The following is a 17,693-nucleotide window of genomic DNA, read 5'->3' on the forward strand; positions in this document are numbered from 1 at the left end:
GTTAGAGGGTAGAAAAGGTTAAAAAAATTATGTGAAAATAATAACTTCTGACACAGTAAAGAATGTAAGAAAGTCAAAGATAAATAAGAAATTGAGAAAAAGTATTTGCTAAATATATACTAAAGAGCGACTTTCCACAATTTCTAATGAGTTCCTATAAAGCAATATGAAAAAGATCAATAACCCAACAAAAAAAATGGGCAAAAGACATGAACAGACAATGCAAAGAAATGGAAATATAGATGTTTTTACTTATTTTAACATAGATGCTTTTAAAATACAGTTAGGGGTGCTTGGGTGACTCAGTTGGTTAAGTGACTGCCTTCGGCTCAGGTCATGATCCTGAAGTCCCTGCTCTGCTTCTCCTTCTGACCCAACCCCCTCACATGTGGTCTCTCTCTTTCTCTAATTCTCTCTCTCTCAAATAAATAAATAAAATATTTTTTAAAATAAATAAATAAATAAATAAAATACAGTTAAACTTTGAACAACATGGATTTGAATAGTACGCATCCATGTATAGGCAGATTTTTTTCAATAAATATACTGGAAAATCTTTTGGAGATTTGTGACAAATTGAAAAAACTCACAGACAAACCATGTAGCCTAGAAATAGCAAAAAAACTAAGAAATAGTTGTCATGAATGCATAAGATATATGTAAATACTAGTCTATTTTATCATTTACTACCATAAAATACACACTAAGTATAAAAAATTAAAATTGATCAAAACATGCACAGAAATACGTAACAGAGCACACATGACGCCATTAGCAGTTGAGAGAAATATAAATGAATGGAAAGATGTGGTATTAAATCATAACTGCATAAAATGAATTGTAGTATATACTGTACTACCATAATAATTTCAAACCACCTTCTGTTGCTACTGCCATGAGCCCAAGTGTTGCTAGTATCCGCTTAAAACACTGTATGATGCTACCCATCTCTATGTGAGCAGTTCATCTCTCCAGCAAATTGCATATTGCAGTACAAAGTGACCTCTTGCAGTTCTTGTGTATTTTTCATTGTGTTTAGTGCAATACCGTAAACCTTGAGTAATGTCATGGGACCGATAAGAAGTGCCACTAGTGTTGCTTTAAGTGCTCCCAAGAATCAAAGAAAACTCATGACATTACAAGAAAAAGCTGAATTGCTTGATATATACTGTAGATTGAGGTCTGCAGCTGCACTTGCCTGCTGCTTCAAGATAAATGAATCCAGCATAAGGACCACTGTAAAAAAAGAAAATTCATGAAGCCAATACTGCAGCTATGCCAGCAGATGCAAAAACCTTACACTTTTTGCAAAATACCTTTTTATCTCATATTGAAAATGCAGCTTTTATATGGGTGCAGGATTGCTATAAGGCAGCTATATTTATAGACTCTAATATGATTCGAGAAGAAAGTGAAGTCATTATGTAACAACTTAAAGCAAAAGGAAGGTGAAAGATCTAAAGCTGGATAATTCCATGCCAGCAAAGGATGGTATGATAATTTTAGAAAGAGGACTGGCTGAAAAAATGTCAAGATAACAGAAAAAGCAGCTCTTGCTGACCAAGAGGCAGCAGACGAGTTCCCAGATACCATCAAGAAAATCACTGAGGAGAAAGGATATCTGCATGAACAGATTTTTAATACAGACAAAAGTACCCTATTCTGGAGGGGGAAAAAATGCCACAAAGTGTATTTATTAGTCAGGAAGAGAAAAAAGGATTTAAGGCAAGAAGGGATAGTCTAACTCTACCATTTTGTGCCAATGCAGTCGGGTCTATGATCAGAACTGCTCAACACCAAGGGCATCGAAGTGGCCTACCTGCCCCCAAACACAAGCTCTCTATAATCAGCCTCTAGATTAGGGGGTCATAAGGACCTTTAAAGCTCATTACATGGTATTCTTTGAAAAGGATCGTCAACCCTATGGAAGAGAATTCTGATGAGAAAACATGAAAGTCTGGAAGGATTACACCACTACACAACTACACCATCGTTGTAGAAAAAGCCATGAAAGCCATCAACATGAAACAAATTCCTGCTGGAGAAAACTATGCCCAGATGTTGTATATGACTTTACAGGATTTACAACAGAGCCAATCAAGGGAAGAAGGGAAGAGTTTGTGGGTATGACAAAAAAGGTAGAGGGTGAAGGGTTTCAAGATTTGGATCTTAAGAGAAATTTAAGAGCTAATAAACACCACACCAGAAGAATTCACAGAAGATAACTTGATGGAGATGAATGCTTCCAAACCAGTGCCAGACGACAAGAAAGAAGCTGTAGAAGAAGCAGTGACCAAAAACAAACTGGTATTAGACAACCTGGCAGAAAGGATCTGACTATTCAAGACTGCTATTGATTTATTTTACAACATGGACCTTTCTAGGATACTAGCACTGAAACCAAAGCAAACAGTGGTACTGTGTAGAAATGTTTTTTAAAAAATGAAAAAGCAAAAATGTCAGAAATTACAACATATTTCAGTAAAGTTATTCCACGTGTGCCTCTTTCCTGCCTCCCCTTCCAACTCCTCCACCTGTTCCACTTCTGCCACCCAAGACAGCAAGACCAACCCCTCCTCTTCCTCCACCTACTCAACATGAAGACGAGGATGAAGACCTTTATGACAATCCACTTCCACTTAACGAATAGTACATAATCATCATGCCATATAGTTAATAAACTTATCTGTTGTGTATATGTGAATGTCTTCATGTGAAAATCTAATAACTGCATGGCAAGAGCCATATGAGGCATTTCTGTGTCATCATCATTGCCTAAGTAATCATCTATGCAAGACTTGTATAGAAGTGCTTAGCTTATACTAAGCAATATGAGCAATATTTAATACAAAATTAATCAGATGTTAGTTTTGTTTTGTTTTTATTTACTTATTTGAGAGAGAGAGAGCATGTGCACATGCGCACAAGCAGGGAGAGAAGGAGAGGGAAAAGCAGGTTTCCCGCTGAGGAGGGAGCCCGACGGGGGGCTCGGACCCCAGGATCATGACCTGAGCCAAAGGCAGACGCTTAACTGACTGAGCCACCCAGGTGTCCCAGAAGTTAGTTTTCTTACTGTTTTATAACTTTGCTTTCAAAGAATTATGTAACTACAGTATGCCTCTCTCTCATAATTGGAGAAACTATCAGCGTTTAATCACAAGTAAATACAGTAGAGTACTGTAAATAGATTTTCTCTTCCTTATGATTTTTTTTTTTTTTTAAGATTTTATTTATTTATTTGAGAGAGAGAGAGAGAGAAACAGCATGAGAGGGGATAGGGTCAGAGGGAGAAGCAGGCTCCCCGCTGAGCCGGGAGCCCGATGTGGGACTCGATCCCAGGACTCCGGGATCATGACCTGAGCCGAAGGCAGTCGCTTAACCAACTGAGCCACCCAGGCGCCCCCTTATGATTTTCTTAAGAATAATTTTCCTTTCTCTAGTTTACTTTATTGTAAGAATATAGTATATAATACATATAACATACAAACTATGTGTTAACCAACTTTATGTTATCAGTAAGGCTGACAGTCAACAGCAGGCCGTTTGTAGTTAATTTTGGGGGCGGAATCAAAAGTTATATATGATTTTCAACGGAGCTGGATTGAGAGGAGTATGTCAACAGCCCCTAAAAGGCCCCACATGGTTCAAGGGTCAACTATATATCAAAAGATGAACAACCACAAGAGAAATGCAAACTAAGCCAACATTTTTACTTATCATGTTGGCAAACAGCTTGAAAACAGTGTTGATGAGGTCTTCTAATACTTTGTTGGTGGGAGTATAAAATAAAACAATCTCTAAGGACTGCAGTTTGACAATGTATCAAAATGTTAAATGCCTACACCCTTTAACTTCATAGAGAAGTGCACAATGACATGTACAAGCAGCATTATAGTAACGAAAGACTGGAAATAACCTAGATATCCACCAATTTGGAACCGGTTAAATGAAGAATGGTAAAGCCACACAGTATACTGCTAATTAGAAGAATAAAGCAGTTCTCTCAGCACTGGTACAGAACAATCACCATTTAGATAGATCTTTCTTCTGTGGAGCAGCATGTATGGCATTCTTTGGGAGAAAAAAATGGCAAAATGTTGTAAGTCACATAATATATGCCTTTATATAGCATAGGTTATTTCTAGTAGGTTATACAACAAACGTTAACAGTGGCCACTAGAAAGAACAGAATAGGTTGGTTAAAAGAAACACGATGTGAGAGAGGTTGACCCATTTTGTATCTTCTGAATTCTGAACCATGTACATATATTTCCTATTTGTAAAACATTATTTTAAAACTCAAAAACTTATAAAATTCAAATTAAAATCGTAGTAAATTTATTTTGATTAAAATTATAGCATTCTGGATCCACTTCCAGGAATTTATCCTAAAGAAGCACTTTCACATGAGTCTCCCTCCTAAAACACACTAAAAAAATCTAAATAATCATTCAACAGGAAAATTATTGAATAAATCACATGTACTGCTATTAAAGAATGGAGTTGATTTTAAGTACCGTTATATGGAAATGTCCATGACATAATAACTGAAAAAAACAAGTTGCAGAATATATAAAGCATGATTACATTTGTTTTTTAAAATATAAGTAAAAAAAAAAATTTTTAAAGGAAATGAGGGGGAGTAAACGAACTGAGAGTAATTGTCTCTGAAGAAAGGCCTGACATGGTATAGGGAATACAGTACAGTGCAGCAAGTACCAAGTAAGGGGCTTTCAAGTTTTACTTCTGAGTTATTTGAATCTTTTGTAACAGGAGCCATTCATGTATTATTTCCATAATTTTTATTTTTTAATCACAAACAGTAAAAAATGAAACTTAATGGGGATGTGGGTGGGGGGAGTCTAGGAAGAAGTTACTCAGTTACTAATTTAATTTTCATTACATTTTAATATTCAAAGCATCAAGGAAATACTTATTTCTTAATTTACCTAATAACAGCTTTATTTGAAGTAAAATATTGTTAGGATTATGAAATCATTCAAAACCTTTCAAAAGCCAAAAGTTTGGGTTCAACTGCCAAAACTACCATATCATTCTTTAAATTATGAGTTCAGGGATGCCTGGGTGGCTCAGTCAGTTAAACGTTTGCCTTCGGCTCAGGTCATGATCCCAGGGTCCTGGTAGCAAGTCCCACATTGGGTCCTTGCTCAGCGGGAGCCTGCTTCTCCCTCTGTCTGATGCTCCCCCTGCTTGCGCGCGCTCTCTCTAACAAATAAATAAATAAAATATTTTTTTAAAAATGGAAATATATTCAATAATTACTTCTATAACCTCAACAACACAAATATCAAACACCTCAGCCTCCACAAGGAGTCCCACATCTGGCTCCTTGCTCAGCAGGGAGCCTGCTTCTCCCTCTGCTTGCCGCTCCCCCTTCTGTGCTCACTCTCTGTCTCTCTGACAAATAAATAAATAAAATCTCTTCATAAATTAGTTTTTAATTAATTATGAGTTCAGCCTCTTCAGGTTTGTTCCCCTACACTGTACTGCTATGTTGTGCCTTTTATCCTCTTCCAGTCAACTATCCATTGTAGATACAGTAAAGATCGGACAGCCCTCAACTGCATCAAACAAACAAAAACAAGATTTTAGGAAAAGAAAAAGGCCAGAGTGTGCACTTTGCCAAATTGTGATGAGTCCCCTTCTACTAAAGAAGAATCATAGTTCAATTGGTCTTATTTAATTTGAAGGAGATTTTATTACCCAGCAATTAAATGAATGCCTTACAACTTTGCTAAAGAACATCACAGATTTTAATGAGATTCCCTAGTAAAGTAAAAGCATTCTCTTTCCCCACTCATTACCTAAATTACCTTGAGAAAGTTATTTAACCTGTTATTTAAGGCTGCTTCCTCCTCTGAAAGGGGGGACTGTTGTATTACAGGAGAAAATGCATGTACAGACCTAGCAAAATGTCTGGTATATCATTAAATATTAATTTCTTTTTCTCTCCCTGTTCCCTCAAAGGCTCCTGGATAAAAACAAAATGATAATACAGCTTGCCAAACAGTTAGTAACATGCACATTAATACTGGGATAAATTTCCCAGTATTAATACTTTTTTTATACAGAACTTCATCTCTTTCATTCTGGGGATTCCTGCAAGAATAATCATCTTTAAATAATACTTGGTGCGGTGCCTAAGTGGCGCAGTTGGTTAAGCGTCCCACTCTTGGTCTCGGGTCAGGTCATGATCTCATTCATGGTCGTGAGATCAAATAATTTAGTAACTTGGTTAAATCAAAGAATCATTAAAAATGATTCAATTTGCTAAATATTTTAAGATAAAACATATAAATAAATATTCATTCCTCTACATTTGAATGAAGGCTAAGGCCTCTTCTTTGAGTAAGGGTCCACTGTTTAGAGTTCGGTATCATCTTTTTTGCATAAACCACACCCATAATGTACCATCTGTGATTTCCAGTTTGGGTTTTTTTATGTGGTGGTAGAACTTAAAATTGCTTGTAAAAATGTATGAACACAGAATCCTAGATTTTTTTACAATCTTTTCTCCATCTAATTCTAGAGTAATGTTTAGTGACTGTATCCATATGTCTTTACATAGCGTTATCAACTTCATTTTCACTCTTATTTCACCAATTTACATTAGGTTTAAGTAAATTACAGTAACAAATAGAGTTGGCATAAACAGGTTTGAGGAAAAAACATAAATGCCTCTTGGTAAAGTATTATCAGCCAACTGATGGGAGAAGCAGGCACAAGAGAGAATAATCTACCAATGTGGGATATTCAAGAATAGGCTTATGGAAGGAATGCAGAACACTGGGGACTGTGATAAGTGAGTTAATGCAAGTTGTTTAAGAGAGCTTCTACTATACAAACTTCTCCCCCCCTCCCTCGTTTTCAGACCGTTCAATAACCTGCATCCACCCTACCTAGCAAATTTTATTCCCCACAAGAACCCTCCCTTCAATTACGTATGTTCTATCCCTCTCCTTTTGCTTTTACTGAGTTTGTCCTAGTCATCTAAAAAATGCCGCTCTTCCTCTCTGCCTATAGAAATTTTACCATCCTTCAAGCCCAGCACAAAGACTTCTCATGACCAATTCAGGCATCATTATCTCCCTTTCCTACGAGCTTATACAGTACTTAACAGGCTACATCACACAATTTATCCCTTTATTATATGGTAATCCTTCATTATCCCCTTTTTCCTGCATTAATCTTTCCCTTTCTGCCGGATTTTTCCCATTACCACACAAATATGTTCTATTCTCTTCTAACTTTTTTTTAAGTACTAAAAGGTACATACTCCCCAAATACCACACTATTTCTCCTCTCCCCTTCTCAGCCCTGTTTCTTGAAACAATTGCCTATTCATGCCACACCTCTTCCTCACCTCCCTTGTACTTTAACCCTCTTTAATTCACTACAGTATGGGCTTCCTTGACACTCTCATCAGAAGCAGTAACAACCTCCATACTGTCCAATCCAGTGATTTTTTTTGTCCTCTTTACTTGACCTTTCAGTGCCATTTAATGGTTGAGGGCTTCCTCTTTCTAGAAACTTCCTCTTGCCTTCTGAGACATTACTTTCCTGATTTTTCTCTCTCCCCATTGGCTGATAATCTCAGTTTTCTTCCCCTAGTCCTCCTCCTCTAATAGACAGCTAATGTCAAGTTTTTTCAAGGATCCATATCTCTGCTCTCCCGCTAAGTCAGAGGTTTACAAGAGGGACAGACCAACTCCTAAGGGAATTTTAGAAAATTCTATGGGTGTATTTGTGGAGAATAGTTGTAATATTTAGAAGGAAGGGCCAGAGAAGCTAGGTGTCCTGCAATGCAAGAAATAGTTCCCTACAATGAAGACTTGTCTCATGTCATGACCTTCAAATGTCCTACCAGATAATCACATAGGATTAAAAACCTAACTCATTTTACAGATAAAAGTGTAATGGGGGAAGAAAAAGTGTTGTAATGAAGTTTTCATATACATAATTGTCAAGAAATACAACCATCATGTAAATTAAGGGAAAATTCTGCTTTTCCCCATGAGTCGATTATTTTGAAAAATCAGATAGCAGTGAAGGACTATCTGAGATGTCAAAACTGCACAACTGTCTCACTCAGTATGAGGAGTCAGATTCATGTGATTTTTACACATAGGTGAGACACTCCCTACCTTGTATCCTTGCTTTATTTTCTCCATAGTCTCATCATCTATCAGTTTACCTTTTAATTATCCTCTTTATGAACTCCATCCTCCCACTAAAATGTGAGTTCCATGATTAAAGAAATTTTTGTCTTATTCACTACTACATCCCCAGCACACTGTACTATACCCAGTACAGTGATGGACATATACAAAGGCTTAATAAATATTCATGGACTCAATCTGATTACTTCTTACCTTCTACTGTGATCATGAACAAGTACTTCTAAATTGAAACACATACTAAAAAAATTCTCTAATTTGTCATACTACTAGTTAGAACAATATATTGATTTTTTTTTTTTTTAACTGTGAGGCTAGGTTACATTGGCCATAAATATCATGCCAGCACAGTAAAGCGTGGATTTCAAAATACCTGCTATATAAAGGGGGCACTGGGTCTCACAGAGTGGAAAAGCACTGGCCTATATGAGCTCATTTCTAACTCACAACTCTCTTCTGAACACCATACTCACAAATCTAACTTCCTCGTGGACAACTCCAATTAACATCTCAAACCTAATACACCTAAACAGAAATTGATTCTCCACCTACTCAATCAATCTCTACAAATCCTATGGAGCCTCAGAAAATTAGCCCAAAGATTTCAGAAAGCTACAAGTCATCTTTTAGTTTCCCTTTCCCTGGCCCCCTACTCCAGTCAACCAACAAATCCTCTAGAGTCTATCTTCAAGGTATATCTGGAATCCATCCACTTCTCTCCATTATCAAACCAACATCTTGGCCCCCACCTTTTCTTTTTTGAACTATTATAGAATCTCCTAATTAGTTGCCTACTTCAGCTCAGTCCATACTCCAGACAGCAAAAAAAAAAAAAAAAAAAAATACTAATCTCAAAAACCACTTCCCACAGAATTTAAAATAAAATCTATACTCCTAATCATGGCCTCTAAGATCCTGCATGATTGGCTCCTTGACTAACTCTCCCACTTTATCTTATACCACATGCCAGCCACACCCATCTTCCTTCCCTTCCTAATACACTCCCTGAGCAGCTGGCTCCTCCTCATCCAGCAGGTCTTCGATTGACACTCCCTCAGAGGTCTCCTGATTTCCCAACCTAAAGTAGATGTTCCCTGTTAATCTCTATTGTTTTCTTCCATGACACTCATCATAATTACCTATTTAATCATTTCTTTATTATTATTTTTTTTTTTTTTAAAGATTTTATTTATTTATTTGACAGAGAGAGAGATAGCGAGAGCAGGAACACAAGCAGGGGGAGTGGGAGAGGGAGAAGCAGGCCTCCCGCCGAACAGGGAGCCCGACGCGGGACTCGATCCCAGGACCCCGGGATCATGACCCGAGCCGAAGGCAGACACCTAACGACTGAGCCACCCAGGCACCCTCATTTCTTTATTTTTTAATGTCTGTCTCTTCCACCAAAATATAAACTCCATAGAACTAGGAACCAAGTCTATGTTGTTCGCTATCAGATATGCATCAGCTACACCAGAGACTAGCACTGGGCCTGTCAAATAGCACTCAATAACTATTTGCTGAAAGAAGGAATTAAAAGTCACTCTTGAATCCAACCCCTCCTTCACCATCAAAACCATTTATTACCAAGGCATGATGATTTTACCTAAGCAATGTCCCTCAAGGGGTGCCTGGGTGGCTCAATCAGTTAAGCATCTGCCTTCGGCTCAGGTCATGATCTCAGGGTCCTGGGATCGAGCCCCGCTTTGGGCTCCCTGCTCAGCCAGGAGCCTGCTTCTCCCTCTCCCCTGCCCCTGCTCATGCTCTCTCTTGCTATCTCTCTCTCTCTCAAATAAATAAATAAAATCTTAAGTAAGAAAAAAGAAAGGGAAATGTCCCTCAAGTCTTTCTCCTCTAATCGGTTCCCACAGACATTCTCAACATGCACATATTGCGGGGATAATTTTACCACCTTCTTAACTGATTTTCCTGTCTCATCTCTCATCTGTCCAGTCCATCAATAACATTACCACACAAGTCATCTATAAACAACCTAATAATAAACATCATATTTAATTTCTCCTTAAAAAGTTCTCTTTGCTTGCCCCTGCTTATAAAATAAAGGAAAAATTATTCAGTACAGAAAATGAGATTTGGTACCAACCTACCTTTCCAGCCTCATCCCCCATAACCTCCACTACCTCCATATTCCCTTTTACTCCAGACATGTCTCAAACTAAGATAATTCCCTGAACATACCATGTATCCCATTCTGTGCCTTTGATGTTCCCTCTGCCTAGTAAAATCCTGATGTCCTTCAAGATTCAGCTCAAATGTCATTTTCTTAGGAAAACTTCCTAAACCTTCAGAGACAGAATGAAGTTTCCATATTCTACAACACTCATCAACTTGTCTAGAGAGGCAATGTTAGCACAGTGGTTAAGAGAACAGACCACAAGTCTATTTACAAGGTTAAGAAACCTTGGGCACATTATTCACTGTTCCTAGGCCTCAGTTACCTGTAATATGGTATAATAATATAATAGCAGGACTGTTATGAGGAATAAGAATTAAAAAGTAGTTAGCAAAGACCTGGCAATAATGAGACTCAACACATGTTAGCTATTAGTTATTAAACTCTATAGGTCAGTCTCTGAGCTACCTGAAAGCAAAGACTATGCCCTGGTAATCTGTGTATTCCCATTACCTAACATCTGGCCCAAGAACACACTCAGCATCTGTTTCTCAAGTGAAAATGAAGTTGGGAGTAAGAATGACCATGGCAATGTTGGGGGGGGCGGTAACTGCAGTTATTAAGTCAGAGAACCTTTACGGAACATCAAGAATATTTTATATTGAGATGAAATCAGGCTGTGTATTATCCTGTAGCTGTCAACTCTAAGCATTACTAGCCCAAATGATTATTATTCTAATGCTCTGGCTCATCAAGTCAATTTTTATTACAATTTTTACTTGGCTTCTTTCAAACTCTGGGTTATTACTTTCCAGGCCCTAGGCCTGTGCTAATTTGCATGAGTTTTAAACTAATCATCTGGCTTAAAAAGCAATTTTGCAATTTAAATCCATGGCACTTAATTCGCTCCCTACCTCAAGGCACTAAATTACCCTAAAACAGCTCATCATACCTACCAGTCCATACAAGACCAGAAAGCGTTATGGTTGTGTTTTAAAACTTACACTGATGATTCAGAGAATGTTATGCTCAAGAGTGGATCGCCTCGCCTTGTAGGTCTCCAAGTGCCCGTAACGGACTGTTATCTACCTTCTTAACGTGATCTCCATCACTTTGGCTTGAGAAGCCACCTCTCCTTAAACAGAAGAACGTACACGTGTGTGTGTGTGTGTGTGTGTGTGTGTACACACCTCTCCTTAAAGAGAACGTACGTGTGTGTGTATGTGTGTGTGTTTCGGTGGCTACGCGGATACGCCTCGGGATCTCCTCCTGACTGGCAGGTGGCCTATTATGAGTCCTGACATCAGGGTCACCCCCGCATGCAGAGCAGTAACTGCCTCCCCGCGCGGCGCACTCCGCCGCAGACGCCCAGGAGCGGTGCACCCATCACATGGGCTGCAGTCTCGGCAATCAGCCCTCAAGGGAGGACTTGGACAAGCACCGCACAAAGGACGGCAGTCGAAAGGAGAATGGGCTGAAGAGCTGGGGGCGAGGTGGGTAGGATCCTTCAAGGGCTTGGCACTCCCTGTGTTTTGAGGGGCAGGACCTTGCACCAACCTCCACGAAGGCATCAGTCAGGTCACTAGCTCGGTCCATCACTGGCAAATGGCGCCCGGCCACGATTTTCACCTTCAGCTTCCCAGGCATCTTCTCGGCTTCGGCCTCTCCTTGGGCTCCTGCAGAAACAAACAAGCGAGTCTGCGCCGAGCTCTTAGCCCGGCGGGGGAGGGGCGGGAGCGCGCGGGGAGCTGCGCGCGCCGCAGGGAGCGCGCGGGATAACTGACAGCGGAGGGCGCGCGAGGGCGCGTCATGCCGCCGATCGTCACTCACTCTCGGATGAATGAGGGGGCCGTCCCGCGCGGGCGCTGAGGCCTCATTCCGGAGAGGCAGTCGGAGGAGTGGCCCGGGTGGATTCTTCTACCCCGGCCCCACAGTGCTGGCAAGAGAAGCAAAAGCCAGTCAACATCCCGTGGAGGTTCTGCCACCCCTACTTGTGTTTTCCTCCCCCCAAAATGGCGGCTCTCGGGGCGTGGAGGAAACATCGATCATTCGGCGCTCGGCCCACTTCGCAGGGGAGAAATTAAATTCACGGAAAGCAGATGGAGGGGGCGGGACGGACTTCGAGGAAGCCGGAGGGCAGGGAAATGGGTCGAGCCCTGCATCATCCACCGAGCCAGGGCCGTAGGTTGCTGCCCCGCTCTTTGAGAGCTGACTCTGTCCTTCGGGGGCGAATCACTCGTAGGGCTCGGTTCGGTGACTTCCCGGGTCGCCCCCTTCACAGCTACAAACGCTGCATTTTCGAGGGGTGTGACAGAAAGAGCAGCGGCGGAGACTGCTAGAGGAGGGATTTCAGTCGGCCTTTAACCACCACTTAGTGGTTTGTAAAATCAGTTTAGCTGGTTTCTACCTGGAAGGGATGCAGTTTTTGTTTTATATGAAGGAGAGTAGGAAATTTCAGGGACATCTCGGGTAGTCAGGTAAGTATTCTATAGCAACATTTTTTATTCAGTCATATACACGTGTACTGGGTTATAGATGTTACTGTAGGTCTTGGGGAAAAACAAAACTTTGAAATCCAAAACCACTGGTTAAAGGAGTTTCCCCTGCACGCTTGGATTGGCTCAGTGTGTTTATTAAGCATCAACAACCCTAAAACCTACTTTGCTGGCAGGAGTTCATGACCTCCTACCCTATGCAAGAAACAAAGATGAGCTTAATGAAACACCTTGAACAACCGACCCAATTATATATGTGAATATACATGCAAAAACGAGGCAAAATCTATAGGCTCAAACCATCAGAAAAAATTAGGGAAATTGAGGCAAACGCACAGGAGGATACCAAATACCAACAGTACATGTCATATCAAATAACAAAATCACCATTAACAATTCTGGTAGAGGGACGCCTGGGTGGCTCAGTTGGTTAAGTGACTGCCTTCGGATCAGGTTATGATCCTGGAGTCCTGGAGTCCCGGTATGGGCTCCCTGCTCAGCTGGAGTCTGCTTCTCCCTCTGACCCTTCCCCCTCTCAGGTGCTCTCTCTCTCTCATTCTGTCTCTCTCAAATAAATAAAATCTTAAAAAAAAAAAAAATTCTGGTAGAAAGATTTTACCACTGGATTCTTTAGGAATGGAAAATTCCCAAATGAAGATTTTTTTTTTTTAACTGATTCACCTTTTTTCTTTTTTTAAGATTTATTTGTTTGAGAAAGAGAGCATGGGGGTGGGCAGAGGGAGAGAGAGAGAGAGAGAACCTAGAGCAGATTCTGCACTGAGCCAGAAGCCCTTTGCGGGGCTGGGTCTCAGGACCCTGAGATCATGAGGACCTGAAACCAAGAGTCGGATCCTTAACCCGCTGAGCCATCCAGGCCCCCAAACAGATACACCTTTTTAACTTTAAGAATACTGAGGGATCAGTGGATGGAGCAAGTGACTTGATCTTGAGGTTGTGAGTTCAAGCCCCACAATGGGTGTGGAGATTACTTAAAATTAAATATTAAAAAATAAAACAAAATACTGGGGCACCTGGGTGGCTCAGTCGTTAAGCGTCTGCCTTCAGCTCAGGTCATGATCCCAGGGTCCTGGGATCGAGCCCCACATCTGGCTCCCTGCTCCACCGAAAGCCTGCTTCTCTACCACTCCCCCTGCTTGTGTTCCCTCTCTCGCTGTGTCTCTCTCTGTCAAATAAATAAAATATTAAAAAAAAATACTGAATAGGTATTTAAAGAATTCTCTTTAAAAGGGCAAAAGTTCCTTCTATAGAGGGAATATCGTTCATGTAAGTGAGAAGTTGAAATCTTCCAAAGAGAAAAGAAAAAGGCTTCCTCAAAATAAAAATCTAACAGATAAATCACTGACTTTTCAGACTAGAGAAAACTTCATCCACTCAAACAATAACAAAAGGCTAGACGGCTACAGCTCACATGCAGATTTCCTTAGATCCTACTGCAGCTTTTTGTGGAATCTACCTCTACTCTTAAAATGCCCTTACCATTGTGAGCAACACTATACGATCAGTTAATTTTGGTGTGTTCTGTTTTGGTGGTAGAGTTGAAATAGCTTTTTTTCTTTTTTTTAAGATTTTATTTATTTGAGAGAGAGAACACAGAGGTAGAGAGCACAGAGGGAGAGGGAGAAGCAAACTCCCTGGTGAGCAGGGAGACCAATGCGGGGCTTGATCCCAGGACCCTGAGATCATGACCTGAGCCAAAGACAGACGCTTAACCAACTGAGCCACCCAGCACCCCTGAAATAGCTTTTTTACTGAAATCAAAGTATTACCAATTCATTAAAAAAAAAAAAAAATTCTGAGTATCAACAATAGCCAAACTATGGAAAGAGCTCAAATGTCCATTGACTGATGAATGGATAAGAAGACATGGTGTATATATATAATGGAATATTAGTCATCAAAAAGAATGAAATCTTGCAATGATGTGGATGGAGCTAGAGTGTATTATACTAAGCGAAATAAATCAAAGAAAGACAAACACCATATGATTTCACTCATATGTGGAATTTAAGAAACAAAACAGATGAACAGATGGGGGGGGGAAGAAATTCTTAGAGATTCTTAAAGACAGAACAAACTGAGGGTTGATGGAGGAAGGTGGGTAGGGGGATGGGTTAGATGGGTGATGGGCATGAAGGAGGGCTCTTGTTATGATGAGCACTGGGTGTTGTATGTAAGTGATGAATCACTGAATTCTACTGAAACCAATAATGCACTGTATGTTAACTAACTAGAATTTAAATAAGAATTTGAAAAGAAAAAAAAAAGTACTGAAACATAAAAAGAAAAAAATTAGAAAACTGAAGTTTTGCAACAATCTTAATGGAAAACAATGCTTTGTATTACAAGATGTTGTAATGTAAAAATATATTTGCAAATTGCACAATTAGAGGTTAGCAATCTCAGCCTCCTAATTAGTATCCTGTAAGGTACTTGTACGTACCTGTTGCCTTAGGCTTCATTAACAGGAGATTATAATTAAGATGCTTCCTGAAGACTTTTTTTTAGTAGAATTAAGCCTGACTTTGGTTTGTTTTCTAATAATTGTACTAGTTTGTTTTAATTAATGCTGGGAACAGTGTTAACTTTCCTGACAAATCTATCATGATCTGGTTCCTAATTAGCTTCTGTAGCTTCATACTTCACCACTCTTTTTGCATCTTAGATCCCATAATAATACCATGTATTGAGTATTTGCTGTGTACCAGCTACTGAATTCAGTGCTTCGCAGCTTTTAAAGCTCCCTAAAATCCTATACAATAGGAATTACCAGCCTTCATTCTAGAGGTGATAAATTTGAAGCTTTGCAATGTTTACTCGATGATGACCCAAAGTCACGGAGCTAGTAATGTTGGAGGCAGGATTTATATCTAGGCAATTTGATTCCAAGAACTCCTCTTCAAAGGCTTTGTGTAGTTTCCTATAAACTATGTTTTTTTCTTTTTCTCATAGTATTCCTAGCAAACACTTAAGAATTCATAACTCAATTTTAATGTCTTCCCTTATCTCCTTCCTGATAAACATACTCTTCACTTCCACTGCTATGCTACCACTAAATTTAATGCATCTATTATTGCACGTCTATATACATAATTATTTATCTTTCTCTCTCCCCTATTAAACTTTGAGCACCTTGAAGGGAAGGACTATTTCTTGTCCATCTCTCAATTCTCAGTTCCCTCCCTGTGCCTTTCATGTAATCCACAAATGCTTATGCAATTAAATGTTAATAACACATATACATTTACTGCTTTGCTCTCTCTTTTCTGGCTTCCTGAAATGTTCCTTTGAATCCCTCTCCACCCCTCAAGGTTAAACTTCTCAAGGTTTATCTATATTTGGTGCCCTCTCCTCACTTCACAAACACTCCTAAAACTATTTCTGACCTTGGGGCACCTGGGTAGCTCAGTCGGTTGAGCGACCAACTCTTGATTTTGGCTCAGGTCATTTTGGCTCAGCGTGGAGTCCGCTTGAGATTGTCTCTCTCTCTTTCCCTCTGCCCTCCCCCTGCTCACATGCACACACGCTCTCTCTCTAAATTAAAAACAAAAACAAAACTATTTCTGACTTTAGCTACAGCCTCTCTACCAAAACAACTTTCTCTACAACTTTCTCCAAGGCCATCAATAACCTTTGATTGCTAAATCCAGTGGACAGTTTTCATTTTACAGGATTCCCAGTAGCATTTGACACTGTTAATCATGTTCCCCTTGAAATGGTTTTCCACTTCATACTCAGATACCATGCTTCTCTTACCTGTTGCATCATATATATATTTGCCTTCTCAGCTTCCTCACTGCCCTTAACAAATATGGATTTTCCTCAGGGTTTCAGTTCTTGACCCTCTTCTCTTCTAACTATACTCTCTCCTTAGGTGATCTCATTCATGCATGTAATTTCAATTTCTATCTATTTAGCTGAGGATTCTGACGTTTTTATCTTTAGCCCACAACTTTCTTCTGGTATCTGGACCCATGTATTCAAAATGCCAGGTTCCTATTTCCATTTGGAGTATCGGAGTGACCTTAAAGTCAACGTCCAAAACTGAACTTATTTTCTTTATCTCTCCCAGAATGACAACAAGAGCAATTACCACAACAACAACAAAATAAAAAGCCTGATTCTCCTCTACTACATTACTGGTCTCAAATTACAGAACACCAGCTACCTAGTCAATTGCTGGAGCCAGAAACTCACTGACTTGAGGGTGGATACAAATGGCAACTTGAACTCTCAGGTACTTTTACTTTGATTTACTTCTAAAGCAGCAAATCAGCTGAGTAAAGGGTAAAAATGAGTTAAATAGCTAGGTCAGCTCCTCTTCCCATTGGTTCCCTTGTATCTCATAAAGGTGTGTCTCATGTATAGTAGACACAATGTCCTCATTAAGTAAAACGTTCTCTAGATTGGAAGAATCTTGAAGTAGAACACACTGCTTTGTATCAGTACTCATCAATGCATTCAGTGAGCCATGTCACCTAGGTGTAATGGAAAGGTTACAGGTCTTGACTTTCTTACTGGGCCAGCACCCAGAACAAGCTCTTCTTATCTGTGCCTGTACTGCAAAGCCTAGAGGTTTCCTGCTTATATCTACTTAAGGCCTTTGTGGAAAACTCTAGCCACAATTGACAATTATCTTTGACTCTTCATCTTCCTTACCCTTGACACCCAATTAATCACAGTCTTATTGTTTATAACTCCTAAAGATTTCTCAAATCCCTCTACTTTCCACTATTACTTCTCACCTGGAAAACTGCAATCCCCACTTGCACTCTTGCTTTCATCTAATCCATTCACTATAAAGTAGTGCAAGTGATCTTTTTAAATAACAAATATTCGTATCACTTTGTT

General features: G+C 39.7%; 1 protein-coding gene and 1 long non-coding RNA gene across 20 annotated transcripts in view; one reads left to right on the forward strand and one right to left on the reverse strand.

Annotated features, from left to right (window-relative positions):
• The window catches only part of C2CD5 (C2 calcium dependent domain containing 5), a 100,778-nt gene extending 88,443 nt beyond the window's left edge, over positions 1–12,335 (reverse strand). For 8 of the 18 annotated variants that reach the window (XM_036119227.2, XM_078075746.1, XM_036119231.2 and 5 more), the window contains exons 1-2: positions 12,160–12,334; positions 11,887–12,005 (exon numbers count right to left, since the gene is read on the reverse strand). In XM_036119227.2, the coding sequence (XP_035975120.2) occupies positions 11,887–11,976 (90 nt within the window). In that variant the 5' untranslated portion in view covers positions 11,977–12,005; positions 12,160–12,334. Of the gene's footprint in view, positions 1–11,886; positions 12,006–12,159 lie in introns of all 18 variants that reach the window. The other 10 variants (XM_078075745.1, XM_036119229.2, XM_036119234.2 and 7 more) reach the window with 2 other exon arrangements.
• The window catches only part of LOC118552656 (uncharacterized), a 28,387-nt gene continuing 22,351 nt past the window's right edge, over positions 11,658–17,693 (forward strand). The window contains exons 1-2 of one of the 2 annotated variants that reach the window (XR_013449114.1): positions 11,658–11,822; positions 16,915–17,079. This is a non-coding gene — a long non-coding RNA (uncharacterized LOC118552656). Of the gene's footprint in view, positions 11,823–12,353; positions 12,807–16,914; positions 17,080–17,693 lie in introns of those variants that run through there. The other variant, XR_013449113.1, reaches the window with a different exon arrangement.

Source organism: Halichoerus grypus, chromosome 6 (assembly GCF_964656455.1).
Source record: "Halichoerus grypus chromosome 6, mHalGry1.hap1.1, whole genome shotgun sequence".
NCBI lineage: Eukaryota > Metazoa > Chordata > Mammalia > Carnivora > Phocidae > Halichoerus > Halichoerus grypus.